Source organism: Arvicanthis niloticus, chromosome 8 (assembly GCF_011762505.2).
Source record: "Arvicanthis niloticus isolate mArvNil1 chromosome 8, mArvNil1.pat.X, whole genome shotgun sequence".
NCBI classification, from domain to species: domain Eukaryota; kingdom Metazoa; phylum Chordata; class Mammalia; order Rodentia; family Muridae; genus Arvicanthis; species Arvicanthis niloticus.
Genome location: NC_047665.1, coordinates 40,793,515 through 40,815,038, shown reverse-complemented (window position 1 = coordinate 40,815,038; position 21,524 = coordinate 40,793,515). Strand labels below are relative to the sequence as shown.

General features: G+C 39.5%; 1 protein-coding gene and 1 non-coding gene across 3 annotated transcripts in view; one reads left to right on the top strand and one right to left on the bottom strand.

Moving 5' to 3' along the window:
• Positions 1-21,524, top strand: part of Aoah (acyloxyacyl hydrolase) — a 204,380-nt gene that overhangs the window by 156,221 nt on the left and 26,635 nt on the right. For both annotated transcript variants that reach the window (XM_076939320.1, XM_034510444.2), the window contains 3 exons: positions 2,138-2,220; positions 19,009-19,045; positions 19,790-19,864. In XM_076939320.1, coding sequence (XP_076795435.1) covers positions 2,138-2,220; positions 19,009-19,045; positions 19,790-19,864 — 195 coding nt within the window. The remainder of the gene's footprint in view (positions 1-2,137; positions 2,221-19,008; positions 19,046-19,789; positions 19,865-21,524) is intronic.
• Positions 8,836-8,897, bottom strand: LOC117714509 (U7 small nuclear RNA). Its single transcript, XR_004607575.1, has one exon. It is a non-coding gene; the product is annotated as a U7 small nuclear RNA (small nuclear RNA).

Here is a 21,524-nt window from a genome sequence, read left to right as displayed (position 1 = left end):
AGAAGCTTCCTGGTAATATTTTGGTGATCTCTTAGGAATAATATCATATTTTCTACAAATAGGGATAGTTTGACTTCTCCTTTTTTTCTTTTTTTATTGGATATTATATTTACATTTTAGATTTTATCCCCTTACCCCACTCCCCCCACTACTCAGGAACCCCTTATTCCATCCCCCCTCCTCCTGCTTCTATGAGGGTGTACCCCCACCTACCCCTGACTACCACCTCCCCTCCCTTGAATTCCCCCCTCAGCCATTAAAAGGTAGGCTCACAACCAAAGATATAAGTTTGACTTCTCCTATTTGTCTTCCTTAGGTTTTCTTCACTCGTCCTTTGTTCCATCTAGAGCATCAAGCACAATATTGAAAGAGACTAGAATAATGGACAGTCCTCTCTTTTCTAATTTCAGAAGGATTGCTTTAAGTTTTCACCATTAAAGATAAAGTTGGCTGTAGGTTTCTCATATATATCTTATTATGTTGAGGACTATTCCCTCCAGTCCTACTCTCTCTAGGGTTTTTTTTTTTTTTTTTTATCATGAAAACATGTTGAATTTTGTCAAAGGCCTTTGTGGTCTACTACATTTATTGACTTTAGTATGGTGTGTAGTATTCCTGCATCTCAAGGATAAAACCAACCTGGTTGTAATGGAGAATTTTTTTGATGTATGTTTATATTCAATTTGCAGGTTTCTATTGAGCATTGTTGAATCAATATTTATCAGATATGCTGTCCTGTAGTTTGGAGAGGTTTTTTTGGGGGGAGTGGGGGTGACGAGGGGGAAAGGGATAGTGTCTTTACATGGTTTTAGTATTAGCATGAAACTGGCTTCATGATCTGTTTATTTTTTATTTTTTATTTTTTATTTCCTTTTCCTTCTTCTCCTCCTCTTCCTCCTCCTCTTCTTTTGAATAATTCAAGAAGAATTATCTGTAGGTCTTCTTGAATGCTATTTTCAATGCATCCTGAAAACCCAACATGTTCCATATTTACCTTCCTGAATGAATTGAGACACTTATCAAGTACTGTAATCCAATGAGTTTAATTTTCATAATGCTTGGAAAGAAGAATGATTGTATGCATGAATGTTAAACACAAATTTATGAAAATGGAAACGTATTTTAAGAGTAATGGAATATTTATGAGTTAAATTATCATTCATTAGTTTATATATAGTCTTGTTTCAAAAAGGATTTTAGGAAGTCTATAAAAATATAGGCAACATAACATGAAATTACATTCAAATTAAATTAAAATCTTGGCAAAATAAAATAGAAAATCAAAGATAGTACAAAAGGGAGCCAAGAAAATTGCTTAACATTTTTATAATTATAAACCAATACTGGTATCAAATTTGTCTCCAAGCTATGTGTCCATTAATATTAGATTCGGCTCCAAGTGGGAGAGATTTAACATATGGCTTGAATAAGATAAAAATTGAGTTTGCTTTTCTTGCACAGAAAAGCTCAGAGACATGCCATTTAGGACGAGTATTGAAGTTCTACTCTACCTAGTCTCCTCAGGGACACAGGGTCCTCCAGCTTACACCTTTCTAAGGTGGATCTTTGACTACACTGTCCAAAATAGTAGTGTCCTTATTCTGGGCAGCAGACTACAGGTAGGGAGTTAAGAAAAAAATAACAGGTGTTGCCTTCCGAATGTTCCCCAATAAAGATTACTGGAAACACCACTTCACACTTCTAGTTCACTTGTATTATCCAGGGATTAGTCAGACAGTCTAGGCACAGGGAAGCAGGAAATGGAATCATCATTCCATGAGGACACAAATACTTCAAGCTCTGCAACACACACATGTACAGAAGAGATCAGAGCCCTAGGCAAGAGCATCTTCCACAGCATCACAGGAGCCTAGAAAAGGAGTGTCTTCCACTTCCAAATAAGAGAACGGTAAAGATGAGTGGCTGCTGTAAAATTGCAGCAACCATTCTTGGTGGAAAAATTAGAAAAATGTGACTTTGCAGAAACCCTTGCAAAAACAAAACTTCGATAGCAACAATACCCTTCCAATATGAGAGTACCCAACAATTGTTCACCCAACAATACATTCACAGCATAAAGAAACTGACAATATTGAGTTATCTTGATATTAAATATATACTCATGTGTTTGTTTCAGAATTGAAGAAAAATCCATTTACCGTCTTTTGAGAAAAAGAAATCATTGCAATCACAGAGACTACCAGAGTATCTCAAAAAATGGTGCGTAGCCTGTCATTTACGCTGTCACCTGTAAAAACTGACTTTATTTGGGAATTACTGCAAAAATTAGCATTAGACAACCAGAACACAATGAAGTCTCCCTTCCAACAGCTTACTTAAACAAGGGCAAGTTAAGGTCACTGCAAAAGTCTGACTCTGCTCAGTAGAGCATTCTCCCACATTTCTTCAGAGGTCAGAGTTTTAAACTTTATTCGTGTGAATCTGCCCTCCATACTGGTTTAAGAGGCTCATAAGATTCCTGCTTAATAAGCCACAGCCTGGCTAATGCTTACGAGTTACCATCTTTCACTGATTAAAGATATGCAGAAATTGTCCAAGAAGTATGGGTTTTAACTGAATGTGTTACTTAAAAATTCTATATTTCTAAAAATAAGTACTCTATGTGGAATGAATGCCCTACCACTCTAAGAAGACAATGGTGTTTTAACCATTTAATAGTAGCTGGCATTTACTGAACTCCCACCAAGTATTGAGAAACATATTTCACTTTAAGTATGTATCTTTATGTAGATTTCTGTTAATCCTGTACACAATAAACACTGTCAGCAAGCATTATTGTATTTTCTCAGAGCTAAGATATCATTGAGTGCAGTCACTCTGGGAGTATTATAGTAGAGATGGGAAAGAAAACTTCTAATGTACACTTTGACTACAGCACTCAACTCAATTTCCCAATATGTTAAAACATTTTTCTCAGAATGAGAAAAATATGAGGCTATCCACATTGCTACAACTTAGAAAGAGGAGACATGGACAAGTCAAAAGCCTTGTCCCAGGTCACAGAGATAGAAAGTTACATGACAGTAACTTCTGCCCACCCTGTATAACTCTACTCAGACACCAATGAAGGTCAGGCCTCTTTCCTGCCTGCAATCTTCAGTGGTCTATAGAGAAAAGTTAGCCTTGCTCTATGTGTGAACACATCTAGTAAAGAGTAAACAATGCACAAGGGACTTGCTTGTAAATCCCACAGATACAAGCTCTTACTTCACTTCTCTGCTGTTGTGAGAGACTCAAATTGCCCGTAATGCAATTGAAACTTGTTTTTAATATAGACTGGAAAAACAACAGAAGCTCATTTTCTGGAATATTATGCAGCTCTAGGACATTAGGACTAATCATCTATTTTTTTTTTAAATAAAAAAGATAAAATATAGACTAAGGAAAATTAGACTATAAATTGGATATTATAGTTCAATTTTTATCATATTTTTAAAAGAAAATAGGGAAGAACTATATCTAAGAAGAAAGATCAGTAAGACAAACCCAAGAATCATTGAGACATTTTGAGTGGTTGCTTTCTTTCTTCCCTTCAACTCTACTTTTCTGAAATGTTTCATATATATAAATTGAGTCTAGAAAGAGTAATTGGATAAAGGTATGCAGTTGAGGTAGTAGGATGAGCAGTCTGACTCTTCAGACATGCATGCTTTAATTGTCCTCCTTATGTGTGACTTCAGAGTCAACATTTCTATCTATCTCAAGACCCAAATAGTCAACATCCCACCTAAAATACGGCAATCTTTTGACAAACTCATGATGACCAGAGTGAGATGCTCCAAAGAGTACCCCCAGCAACCAAGGCTAGCCAGTTCCCCTTGTGTGTTCTGCTGCCTTAACTATACAAACTCCTTTAAAACCCAGGCTGTCCACAGCAAAGGGCGAAGGGAAGTAGGAGGAGAGACTCATCACAAAGAAATGCACAGTGAGTTCAGTGCAAAGTCCCAGCTTTTGTCTGTGCAGTGAATGGAAGCTCAAGAGAAGGGGAGATTTTGCTTTCTTCGATTTGCATTCTTCAGAATTATACAAATGTTCGCCTTGTCTCGAATTATTGCTTCTCTGAATACATGTCTCATCAGATCTTCTAAGAACGGAATTATAAGAGGATATTTTTAGTTTTGCATAGTTACCCGTTATCTAATGTCCTGCTTTTATTCTCCAGCTCCTCTTTTTATTTTCTGATGCTTTTCCTTGCTGTACATTTTCTTTTGATATTATGCAGCGTGTAACCTGACTGCCCACACCAAGTTATTTCAATTACTCCCCAAGGTTTTTATTAGATATCGGAAAAGTCAGCTCTCCACATTCTGCATATTTATGGCTGCTTTTACTTTTCAGAACCAGCAAGAAAGAGAAAAAGGGGAAGAAATGGTTGAATAGAATATTAAAGCGTTTCTTTTAAATCGTGTCATACGAATTAAAGAAACAGCTCCTATTTTCATCTTGACTGTTATATAAAAGGTTGTTTACATGTCTGCAGATATGTACAGAGCCTTTTAAAATGTGAAGTGTGGAAGCCACTATTCTAGGAATAATGCTTTGATGTGAAATTTAGGAAACAGCGGCCCCACCCTATCTTCTCGATAATCAGCAAGGGAGGTAGTTTGCAGTGGCCCCTTCAGCTCCAACCTGCTCGAACAGACAGGGTAAGAGGGGGCCCCTGCACTGCAGGGTGCTATGTTTTGGCTAGTCCCTCATCATCCCTCTCAGAGAGGGGAGTGACATTCAGGAAATAGAGAGCAGAAGCCTCCCTCTCTGATTAACTTACAAAATCTTACCTCAAATAATAAAAATAGATCTGGCTTTAGGATTGGACATGGGATGTGATACAGAATCTTGACTTGGGTGACCTGGATGACAAACCTGCTTGAGTAGGTTGTCTACACCCACTCTTCTTTGGTGAGACATAGAATCCCAAGTCAGTGTAGTAATGAGTGAGGATAGCCCCCTTGGCTACTGTGGTTCTAGCTTCCTGCCATGTTACTATTGTACAAGCATCATAAAGCCTGGGGCATGTTTGACCCAGATAGGCCACCATATGTAGCAGTATATTTCCCCTGCTACAATTTACAGTAAACTCGGTAATTTTGGAGGAGCTAATGTGGGATGAGTAAAAAGAGGAAGAGGAGAAGGAAGAGGAGGAGCTAGGAGGAAGAGGAGATGTAGGAGCCATGGAGAACCACACATGTATCAAGAGCAGTCCTGGGTAACAACTTATATCTAGGTTAGTTAATTGGGTAACACTTCCAGTTGTGTGGGCATCTTGTTAATTGAGCATTACCAAATATATAAAGCCTTCGGATAATCTTTAAACATTAGAATCTCATTTCTACCAGGTACCTCATGGATGGCAGGATGGTCTGGGCTCAGCCAAATGTTGTGGAGACAGTGTGGTAGATTGGCAGAGCCATCTCCCATGCTGGAATCTCGTGGCTGGCAGGACCAGTGCTTCTGGCCGTCCTGAGCCATGGCAGTGGTGAGAACACACCACCACTTGTGGCCCCAGGCCTTGCCTAGTTGGGAACATGGTGGCCCCATAACAACAAGCCAAATTGGGTGCCACTGTTTTAAATATTAACTGTAACAACCATACATAAAAGAGATGCCAGTAGCATACTTGAGTGCCACAGGTCTTGGCATGGAAAGATGGGCAGCAAGACAATCAGGAGACACAGCTTCTTAAACATTTGCAAACATCTGTCATCAGAGCACCATAGAAACAATGACTACCAGTCTATCTGTACTATTATTTACCCAGTAGTTTTAAAACAGTCACATTTCAATGTCAAAGATTCTAAAACATAGCAAATAAATGTAAAAGACATATGTCAATGATATGAGCCAGGACTCATAGATGGAGCAGCAGTGCATGAGCTATGCATCCAGGTCCTTGCAGACACTGGCAGGCAGGAAGAAAACAGTGATGCATAGGGACAGCAGAGGGATCCGGGGGAAGAAGTACCTCCTCCTGGGAAGAAGATATCGGGAGGGCAGAGGAATGAGAAATGACAGGAAAGATGGCAAGTCTATGATTGAGAGCAAGAAGTAAGGTAGGAAACAGAGAGTTGACCCAGACAAGGAAAGGAGTTCTGAGGTCAGGAAGTCCTTGGGCTACACCCTGCCAGGACTGGGAAGCAAGAGAGTTATTCCTCAGCACTCTCCTGGCACTGGAGGCAGACTGGAGGGGTAAGCAATGAATTCCAGAGGATTGTAGAGCTGCTAAAGGGAGGGGCTGCAGAATAGCCTCCACTTCTTGAGCTCAGGACCATGCTGAGGGCAGAAGCTTTATAAATTGAAGGAGAACTGAGCTTGAGATGTCACCCTGACTCCAACAAAGAGCTCATGGCTCAAAGACTAGACCATCAGGGAGGGAGTTAGCACCTACCCATCTGTGGAGGCTGTCATACAAAAAAGGTGGTGCCCTGAGCCACCTGTCTTACCCAAGTGCTCTACTCTTCACATCTGAGTGTTCACTAGTCCTCAGGATTCATGCTTAGAGTGGATGCAGAAACTAGTTCAGCCCTCTATGTTTGTGACTGATTTCATGCCCTCCTCCATACCCAGGAGAGCCAAATAAGTCACACAAGTTCTTTGTCAAGGCTGAAGTTGAGCTTTTTTGGGCTTAGGGTTAGGTCACTTTCTTTATGTCTAGTTCTCAGCTGGACAGGAATCAAGACATGTAAGGCCAGTAGCCATATGTTTAACTCCGACCTTAGTTAGCATTGGTAAGCAGGGACTTGCCCATCTAACATTTTTTTTTCTTTAACCTAAAAGCTCTCAAAGTATTTTTAGCCTTTCAAGAGGGTTAAAGAATGGACAGTGATCCTTTACAACTAGAATACAGTAATTTCCTTCCTTTAATATCAAAAGCAGGAACCACTCTGAAATACCACCTCACACCTGCTGGGATGGCCATTATAGATATATAAAACTAATGACAAGAATTGGCTAGAATGTGAAGAAATCAGAGTCATGTATTATTGGAAGGAATGTAAGGTCTTCTAGCCATTATAGAAAGTAGCAGGATGATTCCTCTAAATATGAAAACTTGAATTACTGTATGATTAACCAATCCCACTTATGAATATTTTTTCAAGGTATTAAGAACAGGATCTTAAAGAGATACTGCCATTGCCTTGTTCATAACGTCATCATTCATAACAGCCAAGATGTAGAGCCAGGCTAAATGTCCACCAACATGTAAATGGATAGAGAAAATATTATACATAAATGCAATACAGTGCTATTCAGCCTTTTAAAAAGGGAACCTTGCCTTATCCAACAACATAAATGAACCCCTGCTTCTGTGAAGCATCTAAAGTAGCCAGACTCATAGAAGCAAAGGGCAATCTGGTGATTACCAGGGACTAGAAGAGGTGACATAAAGCATATTTTAAGTAAATAAAACATCTATTAAGTCATCTTCTGAAATATATAAGACTCCTGTGCTTTTAAAAAGAAAACAACTAAACCTTAGTCCTGAGCCTCAATTGCCACTACTCCAGCTCACAGCCCACAGAGGAAAACACTGCTGGGTTTGCTGGATGCTCCTGAGCCCGTTTTTTGGATGCCAAATGAGATTTTATAAGCTTGGACTACTCTACACTGACACAATCTTTCTCGTTGTGTTTTTGCAAGTCCAGCAAAACTTTTATATAAACACCTGGATTAGGAGGTTTTTGCTTTCAGAACTGCTAAAATATTTAAGACATGTTTTCCCATGGGTTCAAGCTTCCCACCACAGAGGGAGAGGAATTCTCTCCCAGTATGCCTACTACAGAGATAGTGGAAAGCAGGGATCCCTGTGAAGAGCCAAGATTAGTTACTGGAGACTGTAAACTGCCAAAGTTCAAGTTTGCATCTTCACTCACCTACTACACCCACTCGGCTCCTTGCTGCAAAGCTAATTTGGTCATGAATGTCTTATGTTCTCCACTAACACCACAAACTCCACACTCTGAAGAAACTTTACTTGACCTGTTCCTTCTTCTGAGTTTGCTTAAACCTCTGAAGAATGAGAGTGAATAGAAGAGACCTAGAGAAGCTAGGAAAAAAGGCAAAAGTCAGGCCAGCCTGGGAAATACAGATTCAGGTAATCAATATAGGCATTTGATAGATAAGCCAGATACCAAAAGCAGAAGAGACCTCCACACAAGTGATGAAGCACCCCTACTTGCACATGCACACATACTCCCATGTGCAATGTATTAGGGTTTTCTGGTGTCACAGAAGTCATGGGATATCTATATATATTAAGAGAAATTATTGGAATGATTTACAGTCCAATAACAGTCTGCAGTCCAGGTAACTCAACAATGGACAGCTATGAGTGGGAAGTCCAAGAAACTAGTAGTTGTTTAGTCTCATGAGTGTAGGTGTTTCCGCTGGTCTTCTGTATAAACTGTAATCCTTAAGCAGTACATTTCAACAGATGCAAATAAGTACAAGCAGGCAAAGAAGAAAGACTTCCTTTGCCAAGAACCAACCATGGCTTGGAGAAGGACTCTGAGGAAGGGGTGCTCAAGAGCAGTAAAAAGAATAACTGGAAGTCAAATAGTGGGTACAAGCTGACAGCCTTGTAGTGTGCTTGAAATAGCTCCTTGGACAGCTTCCTGTAGATGGCTCATGGCTCTGTAGTCTGCTCGCGATAGCTTTCTGCTAGAGATAACTTTCAGCTCTCTCATGCTCTAAAAATTTTTAAATCTCTCTGGATAGCTCATGAGGTTTCTGACCAAAATCAGAACGGCTGCTAGAAGAAAATTGGGATTTCTAGAAAAAATTCTAAAAGAGCTGTGTTTGCTCTCTCAGTAATTCTTGGGATTTCTGACCAAGGTCAGAAATCCTGTTAGAAAAAATTCTAAAAAGAGTTATGTTTATTCTCCAGAGATCTCCAGACAGCTCAACTCTTGCTAAGAAAAATTCTTTTAAAAAAAGAACTGTTATTGCTCTCTGCTGGTTCATCTCATGCAGACCAAAGCCCAGTCTTCTATTTACATATCAGTTCAGTCATTTACTCCAGGTTTCCTTTTGATTACCCACAAATCAGAATTCTCTGACCCCAGCACCCCCCATTCTTAAAAAAAGACAAGCACAAGCATGATTTTTAACATTGCAAATGAATTCAGAGATCTGCCTGCCTTTGAAAGCACAAACAATAAACTTAGCTGGGTGGAATTCTATCCTGAGATTACAATTGCAACTATGCCTGGACATAAATTCTCTCTGTTCCAGGCTAACCTTGAACTCAGGAATCTGCCTGCCTTTGTATCTTTATGACAAGCTGGATCATAGTGCAGCTGCCTATATGCATTCTTATACTTTGGATAGTTAAGAAATTATATATTTTTAAACTCATGTTTCTCATGAACTCATGTTAAAGTTTTCTTCCACAGCCTTAAAGGCTGTCCTGAAAGTTAGTGTTCCACCATTTTGCAGAAACATTAGACACACCCTGGCCTTCCAGACTCACGCTGTCTTTGACTATTATGGAGTCATTAACCTTGGCAGAGAGGACATTCTTTCAAAGAAAAACATAAAGTAAAATATACAAACAAGCCTTATACCTCATCAACATTTGTGGGTGCCCACTCCCTGCTGGCTCTGGTTTAGGGGCAGAAACCTTGTCACACCGTCTCTTCCACATGACCAACAAGGACTCAGCATTCCTTCTTCCATTGCCCTTATGTAGGCCTCCAGCAGAAGGTATGGCCCAGATTACAGATGTGTACCGCCATAACTAGACCTAACCTGTTCCTTACCTGGAACTTGCTCTGTCCCAGGCTGTCCTTGAACTCAGATGTCTACCTCTGTATCCTGAGATTAAAGGCATGTATCACCTTGCCTGGGTCTAAGCTTTTCATGGCTACCATGCTTCAAGATCTGGATTAAAAGCCTGTGTCCTCCAGATTCAAGATCTGGATCATAGGTGTTCCCTCCATTTCTAGATTGTAGTTCGTTCTAGATATAGTCAAGTGGAAAACTGGGAATAACCGTCACACTCACATGCACACACTCACACACACATATACTCACATATGCATTCACATACTCACATACACACACACACATTCATACACTCTCACATACAAGCACACAGTCACACACATACTCACACACACACATACTCACTCACATTCGTACACTCATACAAATAACAAAAGAAAATGTTGAAAATATCAGGTAAACAGGGTCCAGAGGAAAGAAACTAGAACAAAGAGGGCAAAGAGATAATTCTCCAGTGGGACTGAGGAAGGAGGCCCTTGGTCAGATGAATGGGGGAGTGAGAGACAACAAAGTGATTTCCCTACAGAATGAGAAACTGTCCTTGGCAGCTACCTGATGTCAATAGTTCAGCCTTAGAGTGAACATTAAACTATGCTATCCTGGCACACCGCTACCCTTGAGATAGGTTAGAAAAACAGGAAAAATAGAGAAAGATAAGAAAGAAAAGAGACCAGGTAGCTCTCTCTCTCTCTCTCTCTCTCTCTCTCTCTCTCTCTCTCTCTCTCTCTCTCACACACACACACACACACACACACACACACACACACACACACACACATACTTATGAGCTATAGTGATAGTCTATATATATATATACCTCCTTGTGGCCTCTGGACCCTCAGAATTTCCTTCACCTTTCTGACTTACATTTTCATATCATTAGCATTCCTTTCTACAAATGTGTACAGAAATACTACATGAACTCCTTTATCATTTACGAAATAGAATCATTAGCTAAAAATGACTATATCAAAACATTTTTAGTCAATCTTTTTATTCTATACTTTGAACAACATAATTTCAAAAGCCACACACACTGTATTTACATACTTTATTTTAGGACATTTAGAACCACTTTCCACATGTATAGAACACCACTTTCCACATGTATAGAACCACTTTCCACAAGAGTAGAAACATGTATCTACTCTTGGGTGTGCACTTCTGTCCTTTTCTTAAGTAAAAAACCATTTTTTTTTCTTAATACTGACTTATTCTGAAATTCTTTTCTGTAAAGTTAGTCTACATCTTGGCTTTATCCAGGGTTCTAGAAAAGGAACCCTGAGACTAAACAGTTAGCAACAGTGAGTTATGTCTCCTGCTGCCAGTAACACACCACCAGCAGACAAGGTAGCCATCAACAAAGCTTACAGGACCATATCTGTAAACCCCAACACAGGACACTAAGCCATCCCCTTCCTCCGACTCATAAATCCCCACCTTGGGCATACATCACCACACCCAGCAACTGAATGTTCATCTTATTTCTTACTGATACTCAAAACTCGAAGGGGGGAAAGTACCAGCTCTACAGCTATGTGCTCTGTCCTCAGTGAATCCTCAAAGCAACTCTATTTTGCAGATGAGGAAAATGGGGTTCAGAAAGTTATATAACATTCTTATGATGCATTACCTCATCAGTGATAGACTTTTAACCATGTCTGTCTCCTACTGAAGGTCACATTCTTAAAAACCATGCCACACTCCCCTTTCTAGATTCTGGCCTGAAAAAGTGCCATCTTTCTGTCTTAGATTGTCCTGGTAATCCAGGGGGAATTGTCAGAATTAGATACCTTAACTCAACACTTTAGGTTAGTTCTTTTTGTCTCCTTGAGAAGGAATAAAAGCAAAAGAGAAAAGGATAAAGAGACAAACTATAATTGAACTATAAAAAGTATATTATTGCAGGCTAAGCTGAATTCATTTACACACGTAAGGACTCCTTATTTTTAGACCTCCCATGATCTCTATTCTGGAACAAAATAAGTTTTGTACCTTAAGCTAACTGAGCTTCTGGTATTGTATTTTTGCCAAAATAATTGCATAACCTGAGTTTAGTCATGAGGAACATTAAGACAAACCCAAACTGAAAGCCAGTTAAGAATTGGCCAATAGCCCCAAAATATGTCAAGGTCATAAAGACAGAGACTGAGCAATCTTTCCAGATTAAGGCAAACTAAAGAAGCCTGAGATCCAAGTACAGTGAATTAGACCCAGTCCAGAAAGTGGTCATAAATAACATTTAGGTCAGATATCCAGATTAGACAACAGTACTGTACCCATGTTAGTTTTGTGGTTTGATCATTGTAATTATTGCAGATGTATATATTTAGAAAAATTTAGGTAGAGGATGTGTATATATCTTTGCCCTATTTTTGGAGAATTTTAGCAATCGTTTCAAAATGAAAATGTTTAAAATACTTTCAAAAGCCACAAGAACAGCCCTGGAGGGAATTTCTGAGGTCAAATGTGTCACTGAAATAGGGCCCCAGGAAGCATGTGGGAAGCACTGCTATTGGATTGAGTATTTGATCAGAACCCAAAACTCTGAAAGGAGATTGGAGAGATTATTTATAGCAGAACATCTAGGACATTTCTGTTTGGGGAGCCTGAAATAATGTGGTCAGAGCACTAGAGAGAGTCTTTAGTATCCAAGTCTTAAATTCTCAATCTGAAAACAAAATGATGTAAAAGTACTCAATGTCTACAGCTCAAAATTGTTTTCTTATAAGAATCCAATATATCTCAAAGATACAGTATTTAATAATAATATGATCTTTTAAGAGAAAAATTCAATATGACACAAATCATGCAGAAAAAATCACTCTTTTATATGTATTAGCTTTTCACCATGTTTAATTCTTGTAAGAGTTTGGAACTCAATGAATCTTTAAACAATGGAGACACTCTTATCCAAGTGGAACTATTTCTTTAGATTTATTCATACAACCTTGTAATGATTAGTATTGCCAACTTGACAAAAATCTAAAATAACCTGCGAGATGGTCATGTTCTGGGTTAGGGTGTTGATTCCGTTAATTGAGGTGGGAAAACTCATCCACCATGAGTGGCACTATTCCCTAGGCAGGGATCAGGCGTTATACAGGAGTGGAGAAAGAGAGCTGAGCACTAGCATGCATCAATTCAGTTTCTCTCTGCTTTAGACTACGGATGTAATGTGACCAGATACCTCAAGTTCCTCTTGTGTTGGGGGCCGACTTTTAGCAGAAAGCGGCTATCAGCTTTGCAACCATCTTGAGCCATATACCCTGACATGTGACTTGGATTACAATAGCCTACAACGGCTGAGTACACTCCGATAATCTTGGTTTAGATACCTTGAGATTAAAGGTGCGTGAGATTAAAGGTGTGTGAGATTAAAGGTGTGTGACTTAGAAGTGTAGAGATCAGATTTAGAGACAAGACCTAAGGGCATGATTAAAGGTGTAACTTAGAGGCGTGGCTTAGAAATAAGACATATAAAAGGCAGAGGCAGACAGTAGAGAATCAGACATTAGGGAGACAGAGAACAGAGAACCAGACACAGCAGAGAGAAGACAGGTAGCAGGCACTTGGAAGAAGTAACTTGGAACTTGGAGGGACTAGGAGCTAGGGACTAGGCACTAGGAACTCAAGACTTAGGACTTAGACTGAAGAATAAACGGGATTGAATTACACTCTGTCTGGTCTGCATTCTTTGAGTCCATCCTCACTCTTGCTCTTGCTGAACCCCGACCCGCAGACCGGAGTGGCAGCTTGGGCTGCGATACAGTAGCAGGCAAACGCAGGGTGGCCCGGGCCGCGACATTTTTTGGCCGCCCCAACGTGGGGCTAGTGTGGACCCCAACATTTTTTGGCCACCCCAACGTGGGGCTAGTGTGGACCCCAACACTCCTGCCTTAACTTACATGCATGATGAGCTATAATTTGAATTGTAAACTAAAATAAATCCTCTCCGAAGTTGCTTTTGTCAGAGTATTTTATCACCTCAACCAAAAAAAAAAAAAAGATGCCAAGACAAACTGGTCCAGGAAGGAGCAAGGCTCAGGACATTAACCATGTGAAAAATTTAGGTCCTGCTGTCATCAAAATTTTTACTGAGCTAGGATCAGCACACCTGTATTGCAAATTCTTTACTTTAAATCAATGTGCCTACCAGTGTGCTGAAGATGTCAGTCATCTCCTTTTAATAATCTGTTTTGTTTAGAGCTTCAGATAAGAGACAACAAATGGAAAGCTATCTGCTCTATCTATTGACATCTTAATCGCTCTTGGGATTTATGTAAGCCTGGGTATGCCTTGCCTTTGGCCTTTACTTCCTTCCTGTTCAGTATTGCAATGGGTTCTAGAATAGGAAGATGAGCAAGGTAAAGGCCCCCACCTCCATGGAGATCATAACAAAACCAAAAGGGAGACGAACAAGAAAATAATCACAGTTCTTTGAAGTGTCACCGGAGCAAAAGTAAGTTGTACCTTCTGGAGGTGAATGATAGCTAATTCTAGAGAAGTAGATTTCACAGCGCAGTTAAAGTTTAAGCAATATCCAAAGGTGTTAGGAGACAGTGAGTGTGGTGGGTAGGGCCTAAGAGCAAAAAAGCTTTGGGGAGATGCCGAGTTCTCCCTCTCTCAACACAGGTAAAGGGTGCTTGCAAAGCCCTGTCACTGGGAGGTAGATTACAACCACAGTTGGAAGCATATTCTACCCTATTCAAATATTTTTAGGGAATTTATCTTGTTTGTAACTGGAACATTTGTAATGTGAAACTGTCTCACTAGTAGAAACACTGTCAGGAACTGTCACAACATACGATTGTTAACTGCTCGGGATCTGGAGCTCAAGATCAATATCTTAGTCTGAATGGTTCTGTTTATTGCAAACAAACATTTTTAGAAGAGAAAAAAAAGTAAAATTATCATTTTTTCAACAAATTATTCTTCTGAAAATTCTTGTTGAATTATAAAACTATAAGAAAAATCAATATCATTTAAAATCTAGTTTGTGGAGAAAGGAAGTTGGCAGATGCTGTGCAGGCGTGGTCTACTAGAATAGCCATGAAATGAACTGAAGAAAACAGGATAGTGCTATCAGAAGAAGTGGGTGGTGCCTGAATATTTCTAGCTTTAAAAGCAAAGAGAAATATGGAAATACCAGAGTCCATTCCTGAGCAAATGAACTGTTTGGGGCGTTCCCGCTCCTGGTAAGAAAGAGCAACAGTGGCAGATGGCAGGAGCCCTGGCTTAAGAAAGGCTCAGAAAATCAGCACTGTGCTTTCAGTAATGGAAGTTTTAAAGAGCGGAAAAGAGCCAAGGAGCTGTTTCAGAAAGTAAGAGTGTTTACTCTGCAAGCATGAGTGCCTGTGTTCAAATTCTGAGCACCCATATTAAAGCTAGACATGATTACTTGTTCCTGTAACCCCAGCATTCAGGAATGTGGGGGAGGGATGAGGGGAGGCGACAGGTAGATTTCAAGAGCTTGTTGGCCAGGCAGACTAGTCAAAATGCCCAACTTCTGGTTTAGTGAGACAACCTTTCTCAAGATAACCAGACAGAGAATGGTAGAGGGAAACCTCCAGTATATTCCTCTGGCCTCCCATTTGCATGCAGACACACATATCTGCACACTTATGGATAGTACACACAAAAGATCAGGAAAAGAGGGTGGATCCAGACAAAAGGTGGTGGAAGCCTCACTGGCAAGAGACATCTAGAAAACCCTGTGTTCCTAACATTCTGTGTCATACTGGAATGACCATAGGATGCCATTTTTAAAAGACCCTTGCTTCATGGGTGGCTGGGTGGCCCAGAACCTCTATGAGCCACATGCTTTGGAAACTCATAGCAAGTATCACAGCAATGTATGCTGAAACATTTTTACCAGAATTTCTCTAGGCTCTACAGGCTGTAACCAGTCATGTGAGGCTCCACCTATGAGGAAATGACACTGATGAGACTTTTGTCTTAACTCTGTCTCCAACAAAAGACTCAGTGTCAAGAGCAGCATCCCTGACCCCTGAAGAACCACCAAGACCTTCAAACAGAGTACTAGCAAAATTTTAGCTTGGCATAGTGACATGCACCTATGAACCATATTGTCAGAAAAGAAAGCAATAAAGATCATTATTTTAATCTTAAGTTTTTAGAGAAGTACTGTCCTCTGTCATAATACACAAAGAAAAATCTGGGATCTTAAAGTTATTCCAAACAAGTAGATGCAGTTACATCCTGAGCACAAGAGGGCTCAGACAGTTGGAAGACATACATGACCCACAGCTGTGTTTTGTTCTGTAGATGCTGTAGCTTTCTTTGCAATACAAATAGTTAATCTGTTATAGATATAAAAACTCATATGTATACATGTACATACATATTTATACATATATTGAATATATAGTATATTTTGTATATACTATATCATATATATTATTATATAATATATATAGTATATATTGTATAAGTATATATTGTATATACTATATATATACATTGTATATATTGTATATATACAATATATATATGTATATATACATATATATAATATATATGTATATATACATATATAATATATATAGTATATATATACTATATATATAGTATATTTTGTATATAATATAGTATAGTATATTTTGCCCAAACAAAACTGGGCAAAAGTCATAAAATTTTTCTAGAAATGGCAATGCAGATGTTTTCACACACATGAAAAAGGTATATCCTCACATAAACTCAGAAAATACTGTATTTATGTGGCACTTTGTTAATTTTCTAAGGATTTATTTATTTTTATTTTATGTTTCTGAGTATATTTGTCTCCACATGTATCTGAGCACCATTTGTTTCCAGTACATGTAGAAGCTAGAAAAGGCATCAGATCCCCTGGAGCTGGAGATACAGTTGGTTCTAAACTGCTCCGTAGATGCTAGAGACAGAACCTGGCTATTCTGTAAGGGCAGCCAGTACTCTTAACCTCTGAGACCCAACATTCTGTCCTTGACATATATGTTTCCCTATGGTTCTCTCAATGATTAAATCATTTTGAAACCTAACCTATATGGGGTTTTCATCATGAAACAAAACATCTTTTAGAATCATTGGCTTGCAAATATCTAAAATTAGTACATCAAAAGTCCCATATTTCCAACCTCCATTTTGAAGACAAGTCTAACAATACAGACACTCCTTCTAGACAACACAAATTCATCAGGGCTGAGTGACAGCTGCTCTTTCTACATTGGGGTCATTAGCACTGAACCTGGGCTATGAACAAGGCTGTGTTTTCCATTCATTGATCTATACTCAGAACCAATTACAACACCTAGCAATATAAACAATCAATATGTTTTGCTGAAGTAGTGATTTAATTAAAATGACTTATTCTAGATATATTTAAATATTCTATGAAGAATTTGGAACCTACTGTCAGGCAGTAAGTTTAACAGGTTCACTTAGAAGACCATCAAAATTATTTTTGAAGTTAAAAGAACACATAGAATGTGAGGTACCTGATGTTCACACCAACCCAGCAGTGTGAACATACATTGAAATTCAGTTAGTGAAGGCCAACTGAGGCTGAAGTCATGAGACCTTATCCTCTTAGATACAATACACCCTACTTAAAGGACATCACAAAAAAAGTATTTAAAGGTCTATATGAACTCTTCTTCTCTTAACAGGGAATGTGTAGGTTCTCTACTGGATTACCTTAATAAATAAATAGAAATCCTCTATTCCAGGGTCAATCTTTTCCATATCTGTGAAACTATAATCGGGGTACAAAATGTGTACATTTTTCAAATGTTTGCCTTGTTCTGCCACATCACCCATGTTGCTTATTACCTACCAGCTGCCACTGCTGTATTTTCTCAAGTGGCAGACATGTCAGCAGTGAGCAGCTGGGGAGACCCTTTCAGAAGAGGACGATAGAGATTAGACAGGAGAAAGATGTGGAACTGAGTTTGTCCAAAGCATAGCACAAATGAAAGAAGTGAGAAGATGAGAGAGTAGAGAAAAATAGACATAAACTACTTAGGTAACTTTGTAAAACTGACATTCCACAAGAAATGAAGACGATGAAAAATAATGACTTTATAGCAGAGAGAATTCTGTTCAAGAAAAAATAAGCATTCAATCAAAGAATAAGTAATTCCTTGTTTCTTTTTTGTGGCTACTTTTTGGTTTTGTAGGGTTGTTGTTGTTGTTGTTGTTGTTGTTGTTGTTGTTGTTGTTTGTGTGTTTGTTTGTTCTTTTAAGACAGGAGTTGTTGTTTGTGTGTTTGTTTGTTCTTTTAAGACAGGACTTCACTACACAGGCCAGGCTCTGCTTCCAGGATGCTGGTATATTACAGGTGACCACTACCTCCAGCTGTGGTTGCTTTTTTTAACCTACTATGATTACTTACATACGACTGATTGGCAATCCTTGTCCTGAGTAGACAAGGGACATAGATAATGTTGTTTATGGGAAGAGACAACCCATCTAGCCAGCTATGACAACTTTTCACTCTTGTTCTCCTGAGGCTCTGTGGATGGCCTGCACATCAAGTTCCCATCTGGACTCAAGGTTGACTGGGCAACAAAATTTGAGATTTTCTTGATTGTTATTTATCATTATGAAAAACATTAAAGAATGATAACACTTCTTGATTTATTATTATTCTGAAAATGAGAGACTAGGAGCCCTGGAGTAGAATTGAATGAAGGGCCTAGCAGATATGGGAGCCACCATAGGACACCAGCAGCACTGGACCAGCAGGAGGTTGTACATTTCTTCTGTCTAGAAGACACCTGAGCTGAGAGCAACTGACTATCTAGAGAGTCTCTACTTTCAGGACTCAGTGTTCTGAATACAAATGGGGGCTTCTAGGCAGGTGTCTCTCCCAGAGAGTCCTTTTCCCTGTCTCTCTTATCTTTTGGGGGTACTCTGCCTCTTTGTAGACATAAGTACTGTTTCCTTATTATGTTCCTTATGTTTAAATCATTTACTCATCAATGGCAACCCACCAATCCAAAGGGCTTTGGGCTCGGTTAGTACAATGCCAAGTGAGCAGAGAACCCAGGACAATGAAGATCCAAGATAATACACCACAGAAAATCACCAGAAACAAGCAATCGCCATCAGCAATGTGGTCTGGACAGCCAGTTAGACTCACCCATCAATGGTGTCACTGAATGAAACTCACTAACAATTACTTTCTTAATTGTAATTATCTAGGTGCATCTTCCAGAAATCTGAACAATTTTATTGAAAGGTCAGTGGAAGAAAAATCTAAGAAACTGTTTTAAATATGCTTAACTTATCTCGAAAGGAATGAAAACTCTCCTTTATTACCTCATTATTATTTCTACTGAATATCAACAGTTCATTAGTCATTATTGGGACACTGGGGATCCTTTTCTTGGGCCAGTAATCTTGGAAAGTGCATGTTCTCAAAGGATTATAAAATGAATCTGAACTGAGTAAAAATTAGTTCTGAAAGAAGTAACTGCAAAAAACATAATGATCACATCATAGTCTGGCTTTGTCAGTAAGAAAGTTACTTTTTTTTTTTAGATTTGTTTCTGTTTCTGAGACAGAGCCTCATGCAGTAGCCCCCAGAGCTAACTCTCTCACTCAGACTCATCTCAAACTCATGCAATTCTTCCACCACGGCTTCCTAACTGCTGATACAGCATGCCTGGCTGGTTAATATTTTTGCCTCTATTTGGATATTAAAATTCAGAAGTGAGGCTGTAGTGTCCAAATAGAAGCTTTGGGAAGCCCTGCTCTCTGTGAATTGAGTAGACTCCACAGCTCTGAGGATTTCCTATGAAACTGAGCATAAGTAACTCAACAAACCCATCTATGCTTGTGGATAATAAGGGCTGTGAACGATATTACGAAGGTGGTGGTGAGTCTACTTAGCTGGGATTTCAATCTGCTCTTCAATATTATGTGTTGATGTGCCATTTCTTATGAGGAAATTGAATGAAGACTATACCCTATGTTTTCGCAGCTTGTCTAGGAACCAGGCGTTGGATCATCCAGCCATTGTCATTTATGCCATGATAGGAAATGACGTTTGTAATGGGTAAGTCAATGAGAGGGATGAGAACAGTGCTAAGAAAATGAAAATGGGCCCATTTAGCTAGGATTTAGCTCTGGCTTTCTCCCTCTTTCACTCTCTACCCCAGTCTATTCTGCTATAATGTGACGACGTCAAATAAGTTTATCTTAGAAGAAGTCCTGGTTATGTGAAATCAACAGGAACTGATTGTGAAACTGAAAAACTGAATCAGATCCATTAGCTCTCAATTCTGACATCATAACAAAAAGGTACTCCAGGAACAATCATGGGTTATATGACAAAAACATATGCTTCACCAAGACCCAAGACAGAATCCATGTCATTTCTAACAGCATAGAACAGAACCACAGTCATTTCACAAGAATGCGTACCACACCCATATTCTCACAGCCTTGTGCAGAAGAGACAGCATAGACGTGCATCTGCTAAGAAACTACATGTATCTCACATTTGATCCTATTTATTCTGATGGCCCAGGGTAGAAGGGGTTTTGCTAAACTACAGCATTAGTGTTAGCTCCCCCTCACCATTTAAAGAGATGTATCAAAATCCATGTACACCTCTAAAAATGTGCTGCATATAGGCATTTGGCCTGTGGTTGTAGCCAAAGGTAAACAAAGAGTGAGGCAGCATCTGGAGTAGCTCCCAGTGGCCATATGTCTAGTATTTTAACTCTAAATGAAGTACAGATAAACCAGTTCAAGGCAGAACATGCCACTCTATGATCTATAGTTACTCATGGTCCAGTTCCTATCTAGGTCTCTCCAGGACTCCAAAGCAACTAAAGCTACATTGTGAGGACCTAGGTATCTGCCTCTATGATGAGCCACCCAGGACTTTCCAGTAAAGCGTGTATACCCCTTAGTCCTGCTGTGCCTGGTCCAAGATACATGTTTCTCTCTGTTTCATTTCATCTGTATAGTAACCCAAAGAGGCAAATATGATTGTCTGCATGCTACAGATGAGGAAGCTGAGGCTCACAAAGTAAAGGAATACTCCCATTTAGTAGCAAAGCTAGGAGCTACAGGGTCTCTAACTGAATTCCATCTTCTTTCCCTGACCCACTCTGACTTCCATACAATCTATTATTCTTTCACTTTCTTAAAGCACATGTTGATGACTACCAATGAGCAAAGTACTAGTCCAGGCTCTAGAATCCAATGGCAAAATGCCTGAGCCCCTGACTTCAGGGAGCTCACAACAGAGAAACAGATGTGGCTTCCAGCATTCACTGCAAAAGAGAGCAACCTCTGGTCCGGCCAGATAATGTCTCTTCAGTTTCTGCATCAAGTTCCCCCGGGTACAGACAGCAAACAGGTTACAACTGGATAGAATGCCTGCAGAGGAGCTTTCTCTCCAAAAGTCAGAATCACCAAGAGTGTGTTTTTCCAGAGGTCCCTCCAACACATTCCTGCTTTCCTTTTTTCCAAAGAGCCAAAAGACACATCAGCTAGAGGCCCGTGCCAAACTCCCCCAGGCCAGGATCTATCTGGGCAGAGAAGCAGCAAGCATTTGGATGAAGTAACAGAGTTGGCTGTGTGGGGTGCCCCTGCAGTGCCCACTTTTCGATGTCCCATGAAGGGGTTAGAAAAATAACGACAGATGGCAGAACATCAAGGTGGAGTAGATATCCCAGAATGGACAAAGGGCTTCTATACAAAGC